At 51.0% G+C, this 26,207-nt stretch overlaps 1 protein-coding gene across 1 annotated transcript in view; it reads left to right on the forward strand.

Annotated features, from left to right (window-relative positions):
* Positions 1–10,234, forward strand: part of phf24 (PHD finger protein 24) — a 79,433-nt gene extending 69,199 nt beyond the window's left edge. The window contains exon 7 of the mRNA XM_085968221.1: positions 9,314–10,234. Within this exon, the coding sequence (XP_085824347.1) occupies positions 9,314–9,410 (97 nt within the window). The 3' untranslated portion in view covers positions 9,411–10,234. The remainder of the gene's footprint in view (positions 1–9,313) is intronic.
* The last annotated feature ends 15,973 nt before the right edge of the window (positions 10,235–26,207 follow it).

The raw sequence follows: 26,207 nt of genomic DNA on the forward strand, positions 1-26,207 counted from the left end.
CCGCGATTTCCCGAGGCTTTCCCCCCCCCCCCCCCCCGCGATTTCCCGAGGCTTTCCCCCCCCCCCCCCCGCGATTTCCCGAGGCTTTCCCCCCCCCCCACCGCGATTCCCGAGGCTTTCCCCCCCCCCCCCCCGCGATTTCCCGAGGCTTCCCCCCCCCCCCCCGCGATTTCCCGAGGCTTTCCCCCCCCCCCCCCCGCGATTTCCCGAGGCTTTCCCCCCCCCCCCCCCGCGATTCCCGAGGCTTCCCCCCCCCCCGCGATTTCCGAGGCTTCCCCCCCCCCCCCGCGATTTCCCGAGGCTCTCCCCCCCCCCCCGCGATTTCCCGAGGCTCTCCCCCCCCCCCCCCGCGATTTCCCGAGGCTCTCCCCCCCCCCCCCGCGATTTCCCGAGGCTCTCCCCCCCCCCCCGCGATTTCCCGAGGCTCTCCCCCCCCCCCCCCGCGATTTCCCGAGGCTCTCCCCCCCCCCCCCGCGATTTCCCGAGGCTCTCCCCCCCCCCCCCGCGATTTCCCGAGGCTCTCCCCCCCCCCCCCCGCGATTTCCCGAGGCTCTCCCCCCCCCCCCCGCGATTTCCCGAGGCTCTCCCCCCCCCCCCCCCCGCGATTTCCCGAGGCTCTCCCCCCCCCCCCCCCGCGATTTCCCGAGGCTCTCCCCCCCCCCCCCCCCCCGCGATTTCCCGAGGCTCTCCCCCCCCCCCCCCGCGATTTCCCGAGGCTCTCCCCCCCCCCCCCGCGATTTCCCGAGGCTCTCCCCCCCCCCCCCCCCCGCGATTTCCCGAGGCTCTCCCCCCCCCCCCCCCCCGCGATTTCCCGAGGCTCTCCCCCCCCCCCCCGCGATTTCCCGAGGCTCTCCCCCCCCCCCCCCCCCCCGCGATTTCCCGAGGCTCTCCCCCCCCGCGATTTCCCGAGGCTCTCCCCCCCCCCCCCCCCCCCGCGATTTCCCGAGGCTCTCCCCCCCCCCCCCGCGATTTCCCGAGGCTCTCCCCCCCCCCCGCGATTTCCCGAGGCTCTCCCCCCCCCCCCCGCGATTTCCCGAGGCTCTCCCCCCCCCCCGCGATTTCCCGAGGCTCTCCCCCCCCCCGCGATTTCCCGAGGCTGTGTGCTGGCGTCACGGGGGCCGTGCGCATGCGTGCCGGCGTCAAGGCGGCTGCGCAACGGCCGTGCGCATGCGTGGTTGCCGTTTAAAAAAAAAGCCAGAGCGGGCTCTCGCGGGCGGGCGGCGCATGCGCGGTCAGTGCCAGCACCGCGAGGCGTAGGCAGGGAAACCCCGCGGGCTGGCGGCCGTTAGAGCGGCTCACTTCGGACCCCGACACCGTCAAACCTGAGAGGGGGAAGAGGAGAAGGAGAGAGAGGGAAGAGGAGAAGGAGAGAGAGGGAAGCGGAGAAGGAGAGAGGGAAGAGAGAGAGATAGAGAAATTTTTGGAGGTTCAGGCCTGCCTGCAGCGGGCCTGGAGACCAGCACCGAGTCCCCCCTGCACGAGGGTGAGGAGGAGGGAGGGGGGGTTGCTAAACACAATATAAAACTCAAATAAATTGTTAATTAATTGCCTAACACATAATTGAAATATTTACCTTAGTTCCCTAACACACAGAAAGTGTGGGGGGAAAAATTGTGGAAAATCAAGATGGCGGCCACTCACCTCGGTTCAGAAGGATAAGGCCCGCCCCACACACGCCGATTGGTCGACCGGTCAGGTCACCGAAGCGCAGGATTGGTCAATCGTCGAGTCACTCGACACTCAACTGTAGGAAGACCTCGACGTCACACGGTCTCTAATGAGATGCTAATGAGCGGAACGCTGAACGTTTTTGGGATACCGCGGGCGGGATTTTTGTCCGGCCGAAACGTAAATACGCCGATGACCGGTCCGGAATCGCAAGCTTTCTTTTGAGGCGATGCGCGCGTCGGTACGCTCTGTAACTTCCAAACGTATAGAGACCAGGCAGACAGACAGACAGACAGACAGAAGAGCCGCTTTATATATATAGATAAAAAACCCCTGAACCCCTCGATTAGATTCCAACCTGTAAATCACTCCTGGTTATCCATTATTCTATATATAAACCCCCAAACCCTCCGATTAGATTCCAACCTGTAACTCACTCCCGGGTATCCATTATTCTATATATAAACCACCCGAACCCCTCGATTAGATTCCAACCTGTAACTCACTCCCGGGTATCCGTTATTCTATATATAAACCCCCTGAACCCCTCGATTAGATTCCAACCAGTAACTCAGTCCTGGGTATCCATTATTCTATATATAAACCCCCGAACCCCTCGATTAGATTCCAGTCTGTAGCTCACTCCCAGGTATCCATTATCTATATATATAAATCGGTACGTCTGTCTGTCTGTCTGTCATTCTGTCTGTCATCGCCTGTGCGTCTGTCGGGCTATGCGCTCGAAAGTTACAGGGCGTACCTACGCGCGTGTTACCTCCAAAGAAAGCTTACGCTTCCGAGACGGTTTTAAGCGTATTTACGTTTCAGCCGGGCTAAAATCGCGCCCGCGGTATCTGAAAAACCTTCAACGTTCCGCTCATTAGCATCTCATTATCCGCTCATTAGCGACAGAGTGACCTCGAGGTCGACCAATCGTACGGCGGCTTGCTGCCGCATGCGGCCGGGCCCTCCTACGATCGAGTGACGGGACGATTGACCAATCCTACGCTTTGGTCACCTGACGGTCGACCAATCGGTGCGTGTGTGGGCGGGCCTTATCGTTCTGAACCGAGGTGAGTAGCCGCCATCTTGCTTCCATTCTTTTTCCTGCTTTCTGCGTCTTTCTTTTCAAATATACATTTCCAGCAAAATAAAATTCAATTTATTAAATTCTTTTAAAATAAATCACTCATTTGTAAATATTTTATCTCACCTGAACATTCTTTTTCCTACCTTTGCCCGTTTTTTTCTTAGGCCTGAAAGCCTGGGCCTTTCTTGCCCAGCCAGGCCCGAGCTAGGTAACTGGGCTGCTGCTAAGCTCCTCACCACCCCACCCCCTTCACGTTACCCGGGGCAACGGCGTTAGCCACGAGGGTCAGGTGCGCGCGCAGCAGGAACAGGTGAGACTCTGTTCCGCGCTCGGCTCGGGCGGGGCGGGGCTCTCGAGAGTGCGGATCGGGTTACCCCGGCAACGGGGAGTGCGGGCGACCTGGGGCTTGGAGAGCGCGGCTCTCGGCCGGGGGGGGCGGGGGCTTGGAAGAGCGCGGCTCTCGGCCGGGGGGGGCGGGGCTTGGAGAGCGCGGCTCTCGGCCGGGGGGGGCGGGGCTTGGAGAGCGCGGCTCTCGGCTGGGGGGGCGGGGCTTGGAGAGCGCGGCTCTCGGCCGGGGGGGGAGCCGAGGCTCGGAGAGCGCGGCTCTCGGCCGGGGGGGGCGGGGCTCGGAGAGCGCGGCTCTCGCCCGGGGGGGGCGGGGCTCGGAGAGCGCGGCTCTCGGCCGGGGGGGGCGGGGCTCGGAGAGCGCGGCTCTCGGCCGGGGGCGGGGCGGGGCTCGGAGAGCGCGGCTCTCGGCCGGGGGGCGCGGGGCTCGGAGAGCCGCGGCTCTCGGCCGGGGGGGGGGGCAGGGCTCGGAGAGCTGGGCTCTCGGCAGTGCGGGGCGGCGCGGCAGGGTTACCCCGGCAACCGGGCGTGGCCGTGCCTGTCTCTCAGCCTCAAGCCCTCCCTTTCTCCCTCCCCCCCGCCCTCCCTCCTCCCCCTTCCTTCCCCCCTTTCCCTTCCCCCCCGCCCCCCTTCCCCTTCCCTTCCCCCCCCGCCCCCCCTCTCCCCTCTCCCCCCGCCCTCCCTTCCCCCCCTCCCTTCCACCCCCCTTCCCCGCCCCGCCCTCCCTTCCCCCCCACCCTCCCTTCCCCCCACCCCGTGCTCTCTCTCTACCCCCAGTCGCGCTCTCTCTCCCCCCGCAGTCGCTCTCTCTCTTCCCCCCCCAGTCGCGCGCTCTCTCTCTCTCTCTCCCCCCCACCCCCCAGTCGCTCTCTCTCTCTCTTTTCCAACAACAACATGCCTCGAAAAGCCTCGGCACCGCCGGGCACTTCAGCTAGTTCTATATATAAACCCCCCGAACCCCTGGATTAGATTCCAGCCTGTAACTCACTCCTGCGTATCCATATTATATATATAAATCCCGAACCCTCCGATTAGATTCCATCCTGTAACGCAGTCCCGGGCATCCATTAATCTATATATAAACCCCCGAACCCCTCGATTAGATTCCAGCCTGTAACTCACTCCCAGGTATCTGTTATTCTATATATAAACCCCCGAACCCCTCGATTAGATTCCATCCTGTAAGTCACTCCTGGGTATCTGTTATTCTGTATATAAACCCCCGAACCCCTCGATTAGATTCCATCCTGTAACTCACTCCCGCGTGCCCATTATTCTATATATAAACCCCTCCGAACTCCTCGATTAGATTCCAGCCTGGTAACTCACTGTGGGTATCTGTTATTCTATATATAAACCCCCCTGAACCCATCGATTAGATTCCAGTCTGTAACTCACTCCCGCGTGCCCATTATTTAATATATAAACCCCCTGAACCCCTCGATTAGATTCCAGTCTGTAACTCACTCCCGGGTGCCCATTATTCTATATATAAATCCCCCGAATCCCTCAATTAGATTCCGGCCCTGCAACTCACTCCTGGGTATCCGTTATTCTATATAAAAACCCCCGAACCCCTCAATTAGATTCCAGCCTGTAACGCACTCCCGGGTATCCGTTAGTCTATATATAATCCCCCCCCCGAGCCCCTCGATTAGAATCCAGCCTGTTAAGTCACTCCGGGTATCCATTATTCTATATAAACCCCCTGAACCCCCTGGATTAGATTCCAGCCAGTAACTCACTCCTGGGTATCTATTATTCTATATATAAACCCCCCGAACCCCTGGATTAGATTCCAGCCTGTAACTCACTCCCGGGGTATCCGTTATTCTATATATAAACCCCCCGAACCCCTCGATTAGATTCCAACCTGTAACTCACTCCCAGGTATCCGTTATTCTATATATAAACCCCCTGAACCCCTCGATTAGATTCCAACCTGTAACTCACTCCCAGGGATATCCGTTATTTTATATATAAACCACCCGAACCCCTGGATTAGATTCCAGCCTGTAACTCACTCCCAGGTATCCGTTATTCTATATATAAACCCCCCGAACCCCTGGATTAGATTCCAGCCTGTAACTCACTCCCGGGTATCTATTATTCTATTAAAAAAAACCCCGAACCCCTGGATTAGATTCCAGCCTGTAACTCACTCCCGGGTATCTATTATTCTATATATAAACCACCCGAACCCCTCAATTAGATTCCAGCCTGTAACTCACTCCCGGGTATCTGTTATTCTATATATAAACCCCCGAACCCCTCGATTAGATTCCAGCCTGTAACTCACTCCCAGGTATCCGTTATTCTATATATAAACCCCCCCGAACCCCTCGATTAGATTCCAGCCTGTAACTCACTCCCGGGTATCTGTTATTCTATATATAAACCCCCCCGAACCGCTCGATTCGATTCCAGCCTGTAACTCACTCCCGGGTATCTGTTATTCTATATATAAACCCCCGAACCCCCTCGATTAGATTCCAGCCTGTCACTCACTCCCAGGTATCCGTTATTCTATATATAAACCCCCCGAACCCCTCGATTAGATTTCAGCCTGTAACTCACTCCCAGGTATCCGTTATTCTATATATAAACCCCCCCGAACCCCTCGATTAGATTCCAGCCTGTAACTCACTCCCGGGTACCTATTATTCTATATATAAACCACCCGAAACCCCTCGATTAGATTCCAGCCTGTAACTCACTCCCGGGTATCTGTTATTCTATATATAAACCCCCCCCGAACCCCTCGATTAGATTCCAGCCTGTAACTCACTCCCGGGTATTTGTTATTCTATATATAAACCCCCCGAACCCCTGGATTAGATTCCAGCCTGTAACTCACTCCTGGGTATCCGTTATTCTATATATAAACCACCGAACCCCTCAATTAGAATCCAGCCTGTAACTCACTCCTGGGTATCCGTTATTCTATATAAACCCCCCGAACCCCTGGATTAGATTCCAGCCTGTAACTCACTCCTGCGTATCCATTATTATATATATAAACCCCCGAACCCTCCGATTAGATTCCATCCTGTAACGCAGTCCCGGGCATCCATTAATCTATATATAAACCCCCGAACCCCCTCGATTAGATTCCATCCTGTAAGTCACTCCTGGTATCTGTTATTCTGTATATAAACCCCCGAACCCCTCGATTAGATTCCATCCTGTAACTCACTCCCGCGTGCCCATTATTCTATATATAAACCCTTCCGAACTCCTCAATTAGATTCCAGCCTGTAACTCACTGCGGGTATCTGTTATTCTATATATAAACCCCCTGAACCCATCGATTATATTCCAGTCTGTAACTCACTCCCGCGTGCCCATTATTTAATATATAAACCCCCTGAACCCCTCGATTAGATTCCAGTCTGTAACTCACTCCCGGGTATCCGTTATTCTATATATAAACCCCCGAACCCCTCGATTGTAGATTTCAGCCTGTAACTCACTCCCAGGTATCCGTTATTCTATATATAAACCCCCCCGAACCCCCTCGATTAGATTCCAGCCTGTCACTCACTCCCAGGTATCCGTTATTCTATATATAAACCCCCCCGAACCCCTCGATTAGATTCCAGCCTGTAACTCACTCCCCGGGTATCTGTTATTCTATATATAAAACCCCCGAACCCCTCGATTAGATTCCAGCCTGTAACTCACTCCCAGGTATCCGTTATTCTATATATAAACCCCCCCGAACCCCTCGATTACATTCCAGCCTGTAACTCACTCCCGGGTATCTATTATTCTATATATAAACCACCCCGAACCCCTCGATTAGATTCCAGCCTGTAACTCACTCCCGGGTATCTGTTATTCTATATATAAACCCCCCCGAACCCTCGATTAGATTCCAGCCTGTAACTCACTCCCGGGTATTTGTTATTCTATATATAAACCCCCCGAACCCCTGGATTAGATTCCAGCCTGTAACTCACTCTGGGTATCCGTTATTCTATATATAAACCACCGAACCCCTCAATTAGAATCCAGCCTGTAACTCACTCCTGGGTATCCGTTATTCTATATAAACTCCCCGAACCCCTGGTTTAGATTCCAGCCTGTAACTCACTCCTGCGTATCCATTATTATATATATAAACCCCCGAACCCTCCGATTAGATTCCATCCTGTAACGCAGTCCCGGGCATCCATTAATCTATATATAAACCCCCGAACCCCTCGATTAGATTCCATCCTGTAAGTCACTCCTGGGTATCTGTTATTCTGTATATAAACCCCCGAACCCCTCGATTAGATTCCATCCTGTAACTCACTCCCGCGTGCCCATTATTCTATATATAAACCCTCCGAACTCCTCAATTAGATTCCAGCCTGTAACTCACTGCGGGTATCTGTTATTTCTATATATAAACCCCCTGAACCCATCGATTATATTCCAGTCTGTAACTCACTCCCCGCGTGCCCATTATTTAATATATAAACCCCCTGAACCCCTCGATTAGATTCCAGTCTGTACTCACTCCCGGGTATCTATTATTCTATATATAAACCACCCGAACCCCTCGATTAGATTCCAGCCTGTAACTCACTCCCGGGTATCTGTTATTCTATATATAAACCCCCCCGAACCCCTCGATTAGATTCCAGCCTGTAACTCACTCCCGGGTATTTGTTATTCTATATATAAACCCCCCGAACCCCTGGATTAGATTCCAGCCTGTAACTCACTCCTGGGTATCCGTTATTCTATATATAAAACCACCAAACCCCTCAATTAGAATCCAGCTGTAACTCACTCCTGGGTATCCATTATTCTATATAAACCCCCTGAACCCCTGGATTAGATTCCAGCCAGTAACTCACTCCCGGGTATCCGTTATTCTATATATAACCCCCCGAACCCCTCGATTAGATTCCAGCCTGTAACTCACTCCCGGGTATCTGTTATTCTATATATAAACCCCCCGAACCCCTCGATTAGATTCCAGCCTGTAACTCACTCCCGGGTATCCGTTTATTCTATATATAAACCCCCGAACCCATCGATTAGATTTCCAGCCTGTAACTCACTCCCGGGTATCCGTTATTCTATATATAAACCCCCGAACCGCTCGATTAGATTCCAGCCTGTAACTCACTCCCAGGTATCTATTATTCTATATATAAACCACCCGAACCCCTGGATTAGATTCCAGCCTGTAACTCACTCCCAGGTATCCGTTATTCTATATATAAACCCTCCGAACTCCTCGATTAGATTCCAACCTGTAACTCACTCCTGGGTATCCGTTATTCTGTATATAAACCACCCGAACCCCTGGATTAGATTCCAACCTGTAACTCACTCCCTGGTATCCGTTATTCTATATATAAACCCCCCGAACCCCTCGATTAGATTCCAGCCTGTAACTCACTCCCGGGTATCCGTTATTCTATATATAAACCCCCGAACCCCTGGATTAGATTCCAGCCTGTTAACTCACTCCCAGGTATCCGTTATTCTATATATAAACCCCCGAACCCCTGGATTAGATTCCAGCCTGTAACTCACTCCTGGGTATCCGTTATTCTATATATAAACCCCCCTGAACCCCTGGATTAGATTCCAGCCTGTAACTCACTCCCGGGTATTTGTTATTCTATATATAAACCCCCGAACCCCTCAATAGATTCCAGCCTGTAACTCACTCCCAGGTATCCGTTATTCTATATATAAACCCCCCCTGAACCCCTGGATTTGTCTATGTCTCTCCTTTTGGCAGTCCATCTGTCTACACCTACAGTCCTGTTTTGTCAGCATTTCTGTTTGAGTCTCTTTGTTGCTCCGATCTCTCTTTTTCTTTCTCTATCTATCTCTCTCTCTCTTCGTCTCTCTCCATCTCTTTCTCTATCTCTCTTTCCCTTTCTCTCCCCCTCCCTATTCTGTCTTTGGCCCACTCCCTCGTTCTGCCCTTTATATCTTTGTTCTCTGCCTCTTCTCCTGTTATTGACAAGCTTTTCTCGTTCTCCTGCCCACATTTGTACGCAGTTCACCTTCTGTGCAAAAAGGGGCTGGAGGGACCGTCACCATGGAAACCATTGGAGATTTCTCTGAATTGGGGCTAAACAAACCAATAATTCTTTACTTCCGCCCACGAGCAGGAGGCAGCGACGAGTCATGCAGTGACCCTGAGCAGCGGGCAGTTTGTCCGCGCTTCTGACGCTTCCCTGTTTCTCTCCACAGGCGCGTGAACTGGAAGACATTCCTGAAGGAAAACGCCATCTACATCCTGGCTGCTCGCCCCAACAGTGCAGCGATTCACCTCCGGCCTGCCGCGTAATCCCCCAAGGAGAAGACGCCCGCCCTTTGGCCGTAGCCTGCAGTTCCCTCCCCCTCCCCCGCACCCCCTCACCCCCCTCACCCCTCTAGCTCGGCAAAACACCATGGATGGATGGCAGCAAACGACGGGGCAGGGGAGGGGGGGCACGTCGGGCGGAAGGCTCGGGACCTTCTCACAGCTTTTCTATCCCAACAAACCCAGCTGCCCCCTCCCCCTACAGCTCTGCGCTGCGTAGTTGACACCCACTCATTACCCTCCCGAGGCATCGCCGAATGGAATTTACTAAAGTATTCTGTCATATATAATTCATGTACATAAAGGCACCCCGGGCAGCGTGATAGTAACACTCATTAGTAGATAGAGGTTACTCAAATTTCAGCAACTCCATTGGGCCTGCCAGTGCAGGCCTTAATGGAAATAAAAGATTGCATCCTTCGACTGAGCTTGCGTCCCGCAACAAGCTGCTAATGGATAGCGCACTCCCTCACAATCAGGCAATATCTTTTCATTTTTATTGAAGAAACCCAGCAGTGTCCCGCTAGTAATTAATCAGGAGTCCATTCAGTCAGTTCCTCCCACAGCCCATGTACACTCTCCCCTGTCACAGACTCTACCCACCCATTTAATCTCCTCCCACAGCCCATGTACACTCTCCCCTGTCACAGACTCTACCCACCCATTTAATCTCCTCCCACAGCCCATGTACACTCTCCCCTATCACAGACTCTACCCACCCATTTAATCTCCTCCCACAGCCCATGTACACTCTCCCCTATTGCGGACTCTACCCACCCATTTAATCTCCTCCCACAGCCCATGTACACTCTCCCCTGTCATAGGACTCTACCCACCCATTTAATCTCCTCCCACAGCCCATGTACACTCTCCCCTATCATGGACCCTACCCACCCATTTAATCTCCTCCCACAGCCCATGTACACTCTCCCCTATCATGGACTCTACCCACCCATTTAATCTCCTCCCACAGCCCATGTACACTCTCCCCTGTCATAGACTCTACCCACCCATTTAATCTCCTCCCACAGCCCATGTACACTCTCCCCTATCATGGACTCTACCCACCCATTTAATCTCCTCCCACAGCCCATGTACACTCTCCCCTATCACAGACTCTACCCACCCATTTAATCTCCTCCCACAGCCCATGTACACTCTCCCCTGTCATAGACTCTACCCACCCATTTAATCACCTCCCACAGCCGATGTACGCTCTCCACTATCGTGGACTCTACCCACCCATTTAATCTCCTCCCACAGCCCATGTACACTCTCCCCTATCATGGACTCTACCCACCCATTTAATCTCCTCCCACAGCCCATGTACACTCTCCCCTATCATAGACTCTACCCACCCATTTAATCTCCTCCCACAGCCCATGTACACTCTCCACTATCATGGACTCTACCCACCCACTTAATCTCCTCCCACAGCCCATGTACACTCTCCACTATCATGGACTCTAGCCACCCATTTAATCTCCTCCCACAGCCCCTGTACAGTCTCCCCTATCATGGACTCTACCCACCCATTTAATCTCCTCCCACAGCCCATGTACACTCTCCCCTATCATAGACTCTACCCACCCATTTAATCTCCTCCCACAGCACTTGTACACTCTCCCCTATCATAGACTCTACCCACCCATTTAATCTCCTCCCACTACCATGTACACTCTCCCCTATCATAGACTCTACCCACCCATTGAATCTCCTCCCACAGCCCATGTACACTCTTCCCTATCACGGACTCTACCCACCCATTGAATCTCCTCCCACAGCCCATGTACACTCTCCCCTATCACAGACTCTACCCACCCATTTAATCTCCTCCCACAGCCCATGTACACTCTCCCCTATCACGGACTCTACCCACCCATTTAATCTCCTCCCACAGCCCATGTACACTCTCCCCTATCATGGACTCTACCCACCCATTTAATCTCCTCCCACAGCCCATGTACACTCTCCCCTATCATGGACTCTACCCACCCATTTAATCTCCTCCCACAGCCCATGTACACTCTCCCCTATCACGGACTCTACCCACCCATTGAATCTCCTCCCACAGCCCATGTACACTCTCCCCTATCATGGACTCTACCCACCCATTTAATCTCCTCCCACAGCCCATGTACACTCTCCCCTATCATGGACTCTACCCACCCATTTAATCTCCAGAGGAAAAGTTCTGTAAATGTTCTTTGTGCTAATCATCTGTGGTAAATGAAGGATTATCTATTGGAGCGCCAATGCTGAACTCTAGCTGGTTATTTCCTGCAGATGACACTTCCTCAGTCGTATGGGAACGATCAGGTTCCATGAAGAGCACCAACTGTTAGAGTTCCTTGAAGAGCTGCAATTCCAGCTTTAACCACTTTCCATCTGCTTATTATGGTCTGTCAGGCATGACTGCATCTTTGGAAGACCAAAGGAGACTGCACAGGAGCAGTGACAGGATTGGAAATTGGATTATAAGGTGGCGGATGTCAGTAAATGTGAGGGGATGACAGCAGTAATTATACTGTGAATGGGTGTAGGCTCGGGGCTGTGGAGGAGCAGAGGGATTTGCGGGGGGACAGGTTCACAGGACATTAAAAGCAGCACCACAGGTTGATGAAGCTTTAAGATAAAACTGTAGAATTCTAGGTTTTATCTCGAGGGCGAGAATTTTAAAGCCAAGAGGTAATGATGTTGACATCACACCTTCATAAGACCTCAGTTAGAGTGGTGGGGGCAGTATTGGACTCCACACTGTAGGAAGAGTATTGAGACTTTGGAGAGGGTACAATACAGATTCACTGGAATGCTGTCTGGTATGAGGAATTACAAATATGAAGAAAAACTGTATAAATTGGAGCTTTTTTCATTATAAGAAGGTTCACTAGATTGATTCCTGGGGTGAGAGGGTTGTCCTATGATGAGAGATTGTGTAGAATGGGCCGATACTCGCTGGAGTTTAGAAGAATGAGAGGTGATCTCATTGAAACATAGGAGATTCTGAAGGGGATTGACAGGGTAGATGCCGAGAGGCTGTTTCCCCTGGCTGGAGTGTCTAAAACTAGGGGTCACAGTCTCAGGATAAGGGGTTGGCCATTTAGGACTGAGATGAGGAGGAATTTCTTCACTCAGAGGGTTGTGAATCTTTGGAATTCTCTGCCCCAGAGGGCTGTGAATGCAGAGTCTTTGAGTATATTCAAGGCTAAGATACATAGATTTTTGGACTCATGGGGAATCGAGGGATATGGGGATCGGGCGGGAAAGTGGAGTTGAGGTCGATGATCAGCCATGATCTCATTGAATGGCCGAGCAGGCTCGAAGGGCCGAATGGCTGACTCCTGCTCCTAATTCTTATGTTCTTATAACAATGCAGATTATGGGGCAACAGTGAGCTGGCGATACCGTAATGGGATGGTGGTACCACAGTGGTAATACACTGACAGGATGGAGATACTATGCCAGTGGCTGATACTATATGAGGTGGGGGTAGTGATACTGTGGAAGGATGACTATATGGTAGTGGAATGGTGTTACATAGTAGGATGGCGATACGCTGTGAGATGGTAATCCTACAGCAGGATGGTGATACACTTTGGGAGTGAATGGGAAGGGGTTTGGGCCATTTGGGTTATACAGTATGGGAGTGGATGGGAAGGGGTTTGGTCCATTGGGGTTATACACTTTGGGAGTGAATGGAAAGGGGTTTGGGCCATTGGGATTCTACACTATGGGAGTGAATAAGGGGTTTGGGCCATTGGGGTTGTACACTACGGGAGTGGATGTGAAGGGGTTTGGGCCATTGGGGTTGTACAGTACGGGAGTGGATGGGAAGGGGTTTGGGCCATTGGGGTTGTACACTATGGGAGTGGATGTGAAGGGGTTTGGGCCATTGGGGTTATACAGTATGGGAGTGGATGGGAAGGGGTTTGGGCCATTGGGGTTGTACACTATGGGAGTGGATGTGAAGGGGTTTGGGCCATTGAGGTTATACAGTATGGGAGTGGATGTGAAGGGGTTTGGGCCATTGAGGTTGTACACTATGGGAGTGGATGTGAAGGGGTTTGGGCCATTGGGGTTGTACACTATGGGAGTGGATGTGAAGGGGTTTGGGCCATTGAGGTTATACAGTATGGGAGTGGATGTGAAGGGGTTTGGGCCATTGGGGTTATACACTATGGGAGTGGATGTGAAGGGGTTTGGGCCATTGGGGTTATACACTATGGGAGTGGATGTGAAGGGGTTGGGCCATTGGGGTTGTACACTATGGGAGTGGATGGGAAGGGGTTTGGGCCATTGGGGTTATGTGGATGGGAAGGGGTTTGGGCCATTGGGGTTATGTGGATGGGAAAGGGTTTGGGCCATTGGGGTTGTACAGTACGGGAGTGGATGGGAAGGGGTTTCGGCCATTGGGGTTGTACAGTACGGGAGTGGATGGGAAGTGTGTGGTTCATTGACACAGTTTCTTTGATTGCTTTTTCAAATCATCAAGCACAGATATCAAAGCCATTGTTGCTATGGAACTATACATTACTGATGTGTAAACTGTTTCAAGCCATACTCTGATATGAGAGTTAAGCCTGTAATAAAGAGATTGAACAGATTATATGCCTTGACTTTGCTGCTCTGATACATTCTGATATTGCCATTGTTAAATATATCCAGTAGACATTTACTGCACGGTATATATTTCAGACAAATATCATCAACCACATCATGTACTGACTTATGTAGAACTCCTGGTTCAGGGACTTGCTCTCTGCAAACTACACCCCTTCTCCTGTATCTGTGGAGTGTTTGATGGGACAGTGTAGAGGGAGCTTTACCCTGTATCTAACCCGTGCTGTACCTGCCCTGGGAGTGTTTGATGGGACAGTGTAGAGGGAGCTTTACCCTGTATCTAACCCGTGCTGTACCTGCCCTGGGAGTGTTTGACAGGACAGTGTAGAGGGAGCTTTACTCTGTATCTAACCCGTGCTGTACCTGCCCTGGGAGTGTTTGATGGGACAGTGTAGAGGGAGCTTTACTCTGTATCTAACCCGTGCTGTACCTGCACTGGGGGTGTTTGATGGGACAGTGTAGAGGGAGCTTTGCTCTGTATCTAACCCGTGCTGTACCTGCCCTGGGAGTGTTTGATGGGACAGTGTAGAGGGAGCTTTACTCTGTATCTAACCCATGCTGTACCTGCCCTGGGAGTGTTTGATGGGACAGTGTAGAGGGAGCTTTACTCTGTATCTAACCCGTGCTGTACCTGCCCTGGGAGTGTTTGATGGGACAGTGCCAAATCAAATCAAATCAACTTTTATTGTCATTGTTAGTGCACAAGTACAGTACAACGAAATGTAGGCTTGCGGCTCCCGAGAGTGTACAATTTGGATTAGGACACTTAAAAATTTCAACATACATTTGTACATATATATTAGCATAAATATGACCATAATAAAGTGCATCGGCAGATGTGCAGGCTTTAGTGTTTATTTGTGGAGTTCAGTAGGATGACAGCCCTGTGAGTATTTGATGGGACAGTGTAGAGAGAGCTTTACTCTCTGTCTGATGCACGCTATACGTAAATTACCCTGGCTGCTCCCTCTGGTACGGCCCAAATCTTCGCTTCCTTAAGTCCAAGGGACGCAGACTCGAACGGATATGGTGGACGACTGGTTTAGCCATTCACCGCCAGATCTGGCTGGACCACATAAAGCACTATCGGGTTCTGCTCTCGTCTGCCAAAATTGCTCACTATTCCAGAATCATTCTGGAATGCAAAGATAAACCCCGGCTTCTATTCTCTACTGCTAACCGTCTTCTTAAACCCCTCTCCCCTGTCTCCTCCACCCTCACCTCTGATAACAAGTGTGAGGAGCTCATGGACTTCTTTGTCTCTAAGATTGAGACCATCCGTTCAGCTGCCTCTGCACTTCCCTTCCTTCCCCTAGCCCACCGGGCCAAGCTTCCTCTAACGTGCCCCCTGCCCTAGCCCTGAACTCGCATCTTTCTCCAGTTTCTCTCCGATCTTGCCTCATGACCTCTCTGCGCTCATCTTGTCCATGAGACCCACTTTCAGCTCCCTCGACCCTATTCCGACCAAACTGCTGACCACCCAACTTCCTTTTCTGGCTCCCATGTTAGCGGACATTGTTAACAGTTCTCTCTCCTCAGGTACTGTCCCCTCTCCCTCAAATCTGCCGTTATCACCCCTTTCCTCAAAAAACCAAACCTTGACCCCTCCGTCCTTGCAAACTACTACCCCATCTCCAACCTCCCTTTCCTCTCCAAAGTCCTTGAACGTATTGTCGCCTCCCAAATCCGTGCCCATCTTTCCCGCAATTCCATGTTTGAATCCCTCTAATCAGGTTTCCGCCCTTGCCACAGTACCAAAACGGCTCTCATCAAAGTCATAAATGACATCCTGTGTGACTGTGACAAAGGTAAACTATCCCCCCCCGTCCTTCTTGACTTGTCTGCAGCCTTTGACACGGTTGACCACTCCATCCTTCTCCAATGCCTCTCCACCGTCGTCCAGCTGGGTGGGACTGCACTCGCCTGGTTCAATTCTTATCTATCTAATCGTAACCAGAGAATCACCTGCAACGGCTTCTCTTCCCACTCCCACATCACTACCTCTGGTGTCCTCCAAGGATCTATCCTTGGCCCCTCCTATCTCTCATCTACATGCTGCCCCTTGGCGACATCATCCGAAAACAACGTCAGTTTCCACATATACGCTAACGACACCCAGCTCTACCTCACTACCTCTCCTCTCGACCCCTCCACGGTCTCTAAATTGTCAGACTGCTTGTCCGACATCCAGTTCTGGATGAGCAGAAATTTTCTCCAATTAAATATAGGGAAGACCGAAGTCAATGTTTTCGGTCCCTGCCACAAACTCCGTTCCCTAGCCACTGACTCCATCCCTCTCCCTAACATCTGTCTGAGGCTGAACCACACTGTTCGCAACCTTGGTGTCATATTTGACCCTGAAATGAGCTTCTGACCACATCCGCAGCATAACAAAGACCGCCTACTTCCACCTCCGTAACATCACCCGTCTCCGCCCCTGCCTCAGCTCATCAGCTGCTGAAACCCTCATCCATGCCTTTGTTACCTCCAGACTTGACTATTCCAACACACTCCAGGCTGGCCTCTCACATTCCACCCTACATAAACTTGAGATCATCCAAAACTGGGCTGCCCGTGTCCTAACTCGCACCAAGTCCCGTTCGCCCATCACCCCTGTGCTCGCTGACCTACATTGGCTCCCAGTTAAGCAGCGCCTTGATGTCAAAATTCTCATCCTTGATTTCAAATCCCTCCAGGGCCTTGCCCCTCCCTATCTCTGTAATCTCCTCCAGCTCCACAACCCACCGCCCCCCCACCCCGAGATACCTACGCTCCTCTAATTCTGCCCTCTTGAGGATTCCTAATTATAATCGCTCCACCATTGGTGGCCGTGCCTTCAGCCACCTGGGCCCTAAGTTCTGGAATTCCCTCCCTAAACCTCTCCGCCTCTCTACCTCTCTCTCCTCCTTTAAAACCCTCCTTAAAACCTACCTCTTTGACCAAGCTTTTGGTCACCTGCCCTAATTTATCCTCATGTGGCTTGGTGTCAATTTTTTTGTCTTTTAACGCTCCTGTGGAGCGCCTTGGGACGTTTTACGATGTTAAAGGCGCTATATAAATGCAAGTTGTTGTTACGGATGCTGGGAGCCCAAGATGGAAAAAATTCCCCATTCACGGCATTGACACGTTTTTAATGGCCTCAAAAATTCAGAAATAAAAAGTACACCAATGCTCCCGCTGTCAGTTAGACGGCAAGCTGACAGGTATTGCAGTTAATAATTGAACACTCCATGACAGAATATAAAAGGTTTGTGTTAGTTGCAGTGCAAGGCGGCAGCTACCAAAAGATTAAAAAACCTTGGGGGTTATTTCGGCCAAAGGGTGAAGATGGGTGCGGTGCTAATAAGACCGGCCTGTTCGAAAGTCTGGTTTTAGCACCCAACTTCGGAGCTAATTGCTGATTACCATAATGTGAGCTTGCCTGGAGGCTAAACCAGAAACCTGCAGGTTGAGCACTCCGGTGCTGATTAGACGCAACTTTGGTGGGTGGAGCAGTAGATGTGGGCTCCTCGCACCCTCTGCCACTGACGGTGCGGAGTGCACTGGCTGCCGCACAGCAGCACCATTGCAGGTTGACTCAAGGACCTAAGGACAGGTTCTCTGATGCTGCACTGGAGGTCCTGGTGGAGGAGGTCCAGAGGAGGTGGTCCTGGTGGAAGAGGTCCTGGTGGAGGAGGTCCAGAGGGGGAGGTCCTGGTGGAGGAGGTCCAGAGGTGGAGGTCCTGTTGGAGGAGGTCCAGAGGAGGTGGTCCTGGTGGAGGAGGTCCAGAGGGGGAGGTCCTGGTGGAGGAGGTCCTGTTGGAGGAGGTCCAGGGGAGGTGGTCCTGGTGGAGGAGGTCCTGGTGGAGGAGGTCCTAGTGGAGGAGGTCCTGGTGGAGGAGGAGGTCCTAGTGGAGGTGGTCCTGGTGGAGGAGGTCCTAGTGGAGGAGGTCCAGAGGAGGAGGTCCTAGTGGAGGAGGAGGTCCTAGTGGAGGTGGTCCTGGTGGAGGAGGTCCTAGTGGAGGAGGTCCAGAGGAGGAGGTCCTAGTGGAGGAGGTCCAGAGGAGAAGGTCCTAGTGGAGCTGGTCCTAGAGGAGGAGGTCCTAGTGGAGGAGGTCCAGAGTAGGACGATGTCCTGAACCCGCAGGGTGGGGGGAGGATGCCACCTCGCCCTCCTGTCTCCCACACCTGCAGCACCTGGTGCTGCTCTGCCCAGCCTCATGTCCTCCTCCCATTCCTCGTGCAGACCAAGGGGAACCCCCTAGCAAGGTGCCCACGACCACAAAGCACTCCCTTTCTCCTGGTGACTCCTATAAGGTTTAGCACAGCACTCACTCTTTTCAGGTGAAGTCCTCAGAGAATTTCCAGAATAAATGTTGCTCGAGTGTTGGTGAAGTCTTGACAAAGTGTCCCAGAAAGTCTCCTACTGTGTTTTAAAGGTCCTCTTCACAGCTCCAGTAGCAATGAACATGAAATGGCACATCAGCTCAAGACCCCACCTCGGCCACTCATTCGCGCCTGAACGCGCTGCCGAAAATCACCCCCAACATTTCCCCAGATCTGAGCGCCATGGTGGGTGACTTCTGGCGGAGGTGACGGGTCCCGTGATTCTCTGCACATATCTTGCCAGCTGCGGCGGTGTCCCGGATCTCCTGCCAATGCCGGTGTCTGGTCTGTGGTCCCTGCTGTTCCCGAGCCCACTCCGCGCCAATCTCCACACACCACGCCATGTGGATGCAAGCGAGTCGCCAACTCTACCAGGTATATTCCCGGGAGAATTCGTCACCTCCAACCGTCCCGCCCCCATACATCCGCCATTGGCCGCCCGACACGTCCATCATTGGGGCACACTGATCACGCCACCAATTGGAAAGCCAACAGACTCTTTGACAGTGGAGAATCATCCAATCAGGTAACAATCAAACAGCCTTTCCCCCCCATAGAAAGAAAGAAAGACTTGTATTATCTACAGCGCCTTTCACAACCTCAGGACATCCCAAAGCCCGTTACAACCAATGAAGTACTGTTTTGAAGTGCAGTCACTGTTGTAATGTAGGAAACGTGGCAGCCAATTTTGTGCCCAGCAAGCTCCCACCAACAGCAATGTGATAATGACCAGATCATCTGTTTTTAGTGATGTTGATTGAGGGATAAATATTGGCCTCAGGACACCGGGGAGAACTCCCCCTGCTTTTCCTCGAAATAGCAGCCGTGGGATCTTTTCCATCCACCTGAGAGAGCAGACGGGGCCTCGGTTTAACGTCACATCCGAAAGACGGCACCTCCGACAGTGCGGCACTCCCTCAGCACTGCATTGGGAGTGTCAGCCTAGATTTTTGTGCTCAAGTCTCTGCAGTGGGACTTGAACCCACAAACATAGAAGATAGGAGCAGGAGTAGGCCATTCGGCCCTTCGAGCCTGCTCCGCCATTCAATGAGATCATGGCTGATCATCCAAGTTCAGTACCCTGTCCCTGCTTTCTCCCCATATCCCTTGATCCCTTTAGCCTCAAGAAATATATCTAACTCTTTCTTGAATATACTTAATGAACTGGCCTCCACCGCCCTCTGTGGCAGAGAATTCCACAGGTTCACCACTCTCTGGGTGAAGAAATTCCTCCTCATTTCAGTCCTAAATGGCTTACCCCTTACCTTAGACTGAGAGGCGAGAGTGCAGCCCACTGAGCCATGGCTGACACGATTTGTATAACTAAGAAAATGATAAAAATCACAATTATTTTTTCAATGCTCCTATAATTTTTCTCCCAGTGTTGCTGGCAGCAGAGTTTCGGTGATAAATCTTCCATTCCTGGAGACTCCTGGACATTCCTGGAGCGTTGGCGATGCTCCTGAGCCAAATTTCAATGCCCCACTTACAATAATACTTCTAACCCTGAGCCACAGCAATGTTCTCCCCTGGGACCTACCTGGGCTCTCCTTCAATGGTGTTGCATCACTTCCCTTCACGTGAAGGCACTTCCTATCCACAAACCTTTACTGCCTGTGAGGAGCGGGGAGCGGGGAGCGGGGAGCGGGGGCTGGGGTTGAGAGAGTAAATAAGGAGAAACTGTTTCCAGTGGCAGGAGGGTCGGTGACCAGAGGACACAGATTTCAGATAACTAGCCAAAGAGCCAAAGGGGAGATGAGGAGAATTTTCTTTTACGCAGCGAGTTGTTGTGATCTGGAACGCGCTGCCCGAAAGGGCGGTGGAAGCAGATTCAATAGTAACTTTCAAAAGGGAATTGGATAAATACTGGAAAAGGACAAAATGTCAGGGCTGTGGGGAAAGAGCAGGGAGGAGTGCGACTAATTGGAGTGCTCGTTCAAAGAGCTGGCACAGGCACGATGGGCCGAATGGCCTCCGTCAGTGCTGTAAGATTCTATGATTCTGGTCATGCTCTTGTTCACCACTGCACCTTGCTATCTGAACCTTTCCCATTCAATTATCCTTTGTCGATTGCCCCGATGATTTTACAGGTTCTGGCCACTGGGTGGCTCTGTGGGGTGAGTTTCTGAAATCTCTCCCGGTTCTGTCAACCACCTTGAGTCCATAATATAAAGACCATGGGCAGAACGAGGGCAATCTACTCATACCTGATAATATAATAAACAGCATGATGACTGAGGTTGAAGCTGAAACAGGAATTTCTGGGCCACAATTGTTTTTTTTAATTAACTCTCGGGATGTGGGCGTCGTTGGCAAGGCCAGCATTTATTGCCCATCCCTAATCGCCCTCGAGAAGGTGGTGGTGAGCCGCCTCCTTGAACCGCTGCAGTCCGTGTGGTGAAGGTGCTCCCACAGTGCTGTTAGGGAGGGTGTTCCAGGAGTTTGACCCAGCGACGATAAAGGAACGGCCGCTGAAGGTAAGCATGCAGGTGCAGCAGGCGGTTAAGAAGGCAAATGGTATGTTGGCCTTCGTAGCGAGAGGGTTTGAGTACAGGAACAAGAATGTCTTGCTGCAGTTGTACAGGGCCTTGGTGAGACCACACCTCGAGTATTGTGTGTAGTTTTGGTCGCCTTATCTGAGGAAGGATGTTCTTGCCATGGAGGGAGTGCAGCGAAGACTCACCAGGCTGATACCTGGGATGGCAGGAATGACGTATGAGGAGAGATTGGGTCGATTGGGCTTGGACTGGCTGGAGTTTAGAAGAATGAGAGGGGATCTCATTGAAACTTATAAAATTCTGACAGGACTGGACAGACTAGATGCAGGAAGGATGTTCCCGGTGGCCGGGGAGTCCAGAACCAGGGGTCATAGTCTAAGGATAAGGGGTAGGCCATTTAGGACAGAAATGAGGAGGAATTTCTTCACCCAGAGAGTGGTGAACCTGTGGAATTCTCTACCACAGAAGGCGGTGGAGGCCAATACATTAAATATATTCAAGAAGGGGTTGGATATATTTCTTAAGGCTAAAGGGATCAAGGGGTATGGGGAGAAGGCAGGGACAGGGTACTGAATTTGGATGATCAGCCATGATTACATTGAATTGCGAAGCAGGCTCGAGGGGCCGAATGGCCTACTCCTGCTCCTATCTTCTATGTTTCTATGTTTCTATTTCCAAGTCAGGATGGTGTGTGACTTGGAGGTGATGGTGTTCCGATGTGCCTGCTGCCCTTGTCCTTCTAGGTGGAAGAGGTCACGGGTTTGGGAGGTGCTGCCGAAGAAGCCTTGGCGAGTTGCTGCAGTGCAGGATTCTGCAGAGCGATAAATCTATGATTATGCTGCTTATTAGAAGGCTCTGGTGTGTCTGAATATCATTAATATGTTAATCAAGCCAGGAAAACCTTGTTTGATGGTGTGAACAATACCCATCTGTGGATTACTGAACCTGGAAGTGAGGCTGTCAGAATGAACATTAAGCTTTAATGTGCATTCCAGACTGTTCAAAGGCTAATGGGACCTTGAAGATACTGACCTGAGAGTGAGAAAGAGAGAGAAAGATCGAGACACAGAGAAAAGAGAGAGAGAAAAACAGAGGGAGAGAGAGAGAAAAACAGGGAGAGATAGAAAGAAAATGAAAGAGAGAAAATCCAAAGAGACAGAGAGAGAAGTACAAAGAGATAAGCGAGAAAGACAGAGAGAGAGAGACAGAGAGAGAAAGAAAGAGAGCGAGCAAGAGAGAGACAGAAAGAGAGAGCGAGAGAGAGGTGCTTGATTGGCACCCCATCCACCACCTTAAACATTCACTCCCTCCACCACTGGCGTACCGTGGCTGCAGTGTGTACCCTCTACAAGATGCACTGCAGCAACTCGCCAAGGCTTCTTCGGCAGCACCTCCCATTTTTTAGTGATATTGGCCCAGAAATTCGGGTCGGGGGCTTCCCGCAGGTGCAAGCCCCCGACCTGCACTTACCTAGCGCGCCGGCCGTTGAGCTGTGGGCCCGCGCGGGATTCCGATCCTGGGCCTCCTTCAACTGCCATTATCTTAATGGCAAGAAACTGGAAAGTACTGAAGTACAAAGGGATCTGGGGGTCCTGGTGCACGAAACTCAAAAGGTTAGTATGCAGGTGCAGCAAGTGATTAAGAAGGCCAATGGAATGTTGGCTTTCATTGCTAGGGGGATAGAATATAAAAATAGGGAGGTATTGCTTCAGCTGTACAAGGTATTGGTGAGACTGCACCTGGAATACTGCGTACAGTTTTGGTGTCCATACTTAAGAAAGGACATACTTGCTCTCGAGTCAGTACAAAGAAGGTTCACTCGGTTAATCCCGGGGATGAGGGGATGGACATATGAGGAGAGGTTGAGTAGATTGGGACTCTACTCATTGGAGTTCAGAAGAATGAGAGGCGGTCTTATTGAAACATATAAGATTGTGAAGGGGTTGGATCGGGTGGATGCGGGGAGGATGTTCCCGATGATGGGTGAAACTAGAACTAGGGAGCATAGTCTTAGAATAAGGGGCTGCTCTTTCAAAATTGAGATGAGGAGGAACTACTTCACTCAGAGGGTGGTAGGTCCATGGAATATGCTGCCCCAAAAAGCTGTAGAAGCTACATCATTACATAAATTTAAAACAGAAATAGACAGTTTCCTAGAAGTAAAGGGAATTAAGGGTTACGGGGAGCGGGCAGGAATTTGGACATGAGTCTAGGTTCGGATCGGTCATGGCCCTGTGGGTAGCGGAGCGGGCCCAGGGGCCGTGTAGCCTGATCCTGCTCCTATTTCATGTGTCTAATTCTGTTAGATTCAGGAGATGGTTCTGTGATAGTGGATTGGCGGTTAGGATCAGATCAGCCATGATCTTATTGAATGGCGGAGCAGGCTCGAGGAGCCGATTGGCCTACTCCTGCTCCTATTTCTTATGTTCTTATGTTCTTATGTAACTGCCGGCGCGCAGTGCTTATGTATCCCAGGGGCGCAGTTAGTTCGATGCGTCCCCTGGGATCACGTGGGCCATGGAGAGCCAATCGGAGCAGGGAATGCTTCATTCATAAGTTTGACAGGGCCTGTCAAACCTATAAATGCTATAAGCCCCAAAACATCACTAAAACTTCAAATAAATTTTTTAAAAATCACATTTTTAAAATAACTATAAATTACATGAAATAACTATTTTAAACAATAATTTAAATTTTTGAAAAAGTTAATTACATTTTCTAATGGGGCTAAAAATAAACTTACCTTTCTTTAAAGTATTTAAAAATAATAAAACTGTGGAAAAAATGTTTTAATTTTAATTAATTCACCACTTACCTTGTTAAAAGCAGGCCTTGCGCCTGCTTTTTAAAAGTGTAACTCCTGGAGACTTACCCTCCCGGAGAAACCTGCAAAAAAAACGTAAGTTCGATGCGCACGCGCTGCCTCTCTGGCGCACGTGTTCCACCTGTCAACCCCTTCTTTCAGGGGAACGGACGTGCCAGTTTCCCGCGCATGCACAGTGCATGCACGAAACCGGCACTTTCTTTGAGCCTACGCGTGAGTACCCCGTGCGTACTCACCCGTGGAGACCCGAATTTCTGGGCCATTGATTGAGGGATAAATATTGGCCCAGGACGCCGGGGAGAACTCCCCTGCTCTTCTTCGAAATAGTGGCCGTGGGATCTTTTACGTCCACCTGAGAGGGCAGACGGGGCCTCGGTTTAACATTTCATCCAAAAGACGGCACCTCCGACAGTGCAGCCCTCCCTCAGCACTGCACTGGGAGTGCCGGCCTGGATTATCTGCTCAAATTGCAATAATTACATAGAGGCTGGTTGCCCTCACCCGCAGAGATAACATCCATGGGAGAGCAGCGGCAGTGAATGCCAGTGGGGTCTATTCCCCATGGGCGGAGAGAGGCATTGTGGCCAAGCCCGTCTTGTCCACTCTTGTTGTCTTCAGGGGGTTTCCCCTCCTGGATATAAACAGAGAGCGGTGTAGGGTCTGATAAACACAAGATGGATGCTCAAGGGATTCACATAATTAAAGGTAAAACAGTTTACATTCCCGCGTGTGTCAGTGAGAATGTCTGTGGGCGCAAAAGACACCAGATAAAACAACGACAACAACATTTACCAGGAACGGTAGCGTAGTGGTAATGTCACTGGGCTAGTAATCCAGAGGCCTGGACTAATGATCCAGAGACATGAGTTCAAATCCCACCACGGCAGCTGGGAAATTTAAATTCAGTTAATTAAATAAATCTGGAACAAAACGCTAGTGTCAGTAATAGTGACCATGAAACTATCGGATTGTTGTAAAAACCCATCTGGTTCACTAATGTCCTTTAGGGAAGGAAATCTGCTGCCCTTACCCGGTCTGGCCTATACGTGACTCCAGACCCACAGCAATGTGGTTGACTCTTAACTGCCACCCTGAAATGGCTGAGCGAACCACTCAGTTGTACAAAAGAACAGTGGTTCAAGAATGCGGCTCACCACCACCTTCTCAAGGGCAATTAAGGATGGGCAATAAATGCTGGCCTTGCCAGCGATGCCCACATCCAATGAATAAAAAAAAACTTGCAGTTAAAGGAAGGAAGTCTTGCTACAATTGTACAGGGGCTTGGTGAGACCACACCTGGAGTACTGTGCACAGTTTTGGTCTCCTTATCTGAGGATGGACATACTTGCCTTGGAGGCGGTGCAACAAAGGTTCACTAGATTGATTCCTGGGATGAGAGGGCTGTCCTATGATGAGAGATTGTGTCGAATGGGCTGATACTCTCTGGAGTTTAGAAGAATGAGAGGTGATCTCATTGAAACATACAAGATTCTGAGGGGGATTGACAGGGTAGATGCTGAGAGGTTGTTTCCCCTGGCTGGAGAGTCTAGAACCAGGGGTCACAGTCTCAGGATAAGGGGTCAGCCATTTAAGACCGAGATGAGGTGAAATTTCTTCACTCAGAGGATTGTGAATCTTTGGAATTCTCTACCTCAGAGGGCTGTGGAGGCTCAGTCGTTGAGTATATTCAAGGCTGAGATCGATACATTTTTGGACTCTAGGGGAATCAAGGGATATGGGGATCGGGCGGGAAAGTGGAGTTGAGGTCGAAGATCAGCCATGATCTCATTGAATGGCGGAGCAGGCTCGAGGGGCTGTGTGGCCGACTCCTGCTCCTGTTTCTTATGGTCTTATAGAGGGAGTAATTCACTCATGTCTGGCATTATGGTCACCAAGGTCCTAAAGAAAAGGCTGCATTGGGACAAGGCCAGAAAGATTCCTGAGATGATCCAGAAGTGAGAGCTCTTTTGGCTGAAGGGTCACCGACATCTCTGAGACAATGTTCAGCATGTTTGAAGGTCAACACTCACAATCCCCAAAAATAAACCGGCCTAAAAGAAAGCTCCATGGGATTTGAAAGAAATAAGGTGAAATCTTTACAAAAAGATGAAGTTGCGATGGTCATTGTTAAAGGCTGAGAGCTGTGCAGTCGCTGGAGACCAGCGACGCTGAAGGCTGCTGCTGAGCCGAGGGGGTGGGGAGTCAACACTTCAACAATGCGGCAGATTTGCTGGCTGCCACTTGACATGAGACGGATTGTGTTTGGAGAACAAATGTGTAAACACGCTCAGATTAGTGGGTCAAGACTCTTGATTCAGGGAGACGGGTAAATTCACAGCACAGGGTTTGGAGCTGTTACATAATTGGAAAAAAAAACCTAATAACACTGTCACAATAACATATTCGCAGCAATGAACAGAGACTAGGAGTCAAAACTGACAATTACCGCCTCTGGCTGCCTTTACAGTGCATTTT

Source organism: Somniosus microcephalus, chromosome 1 (assembly GCF_052327205.1).
Source record: "Somniosus microcephalus isolate GS21.2 chromosome 1, FLI_Smic_1.0, whole genome shotgun sequence".
Taxonomy (NCBI): domain Eukaryota; kingdom Metazoa; phylum Chordata; class Chondrichthyes; order Squaliformes; family Somniosidae; genus Somniosus; species Somniosus microcephalus.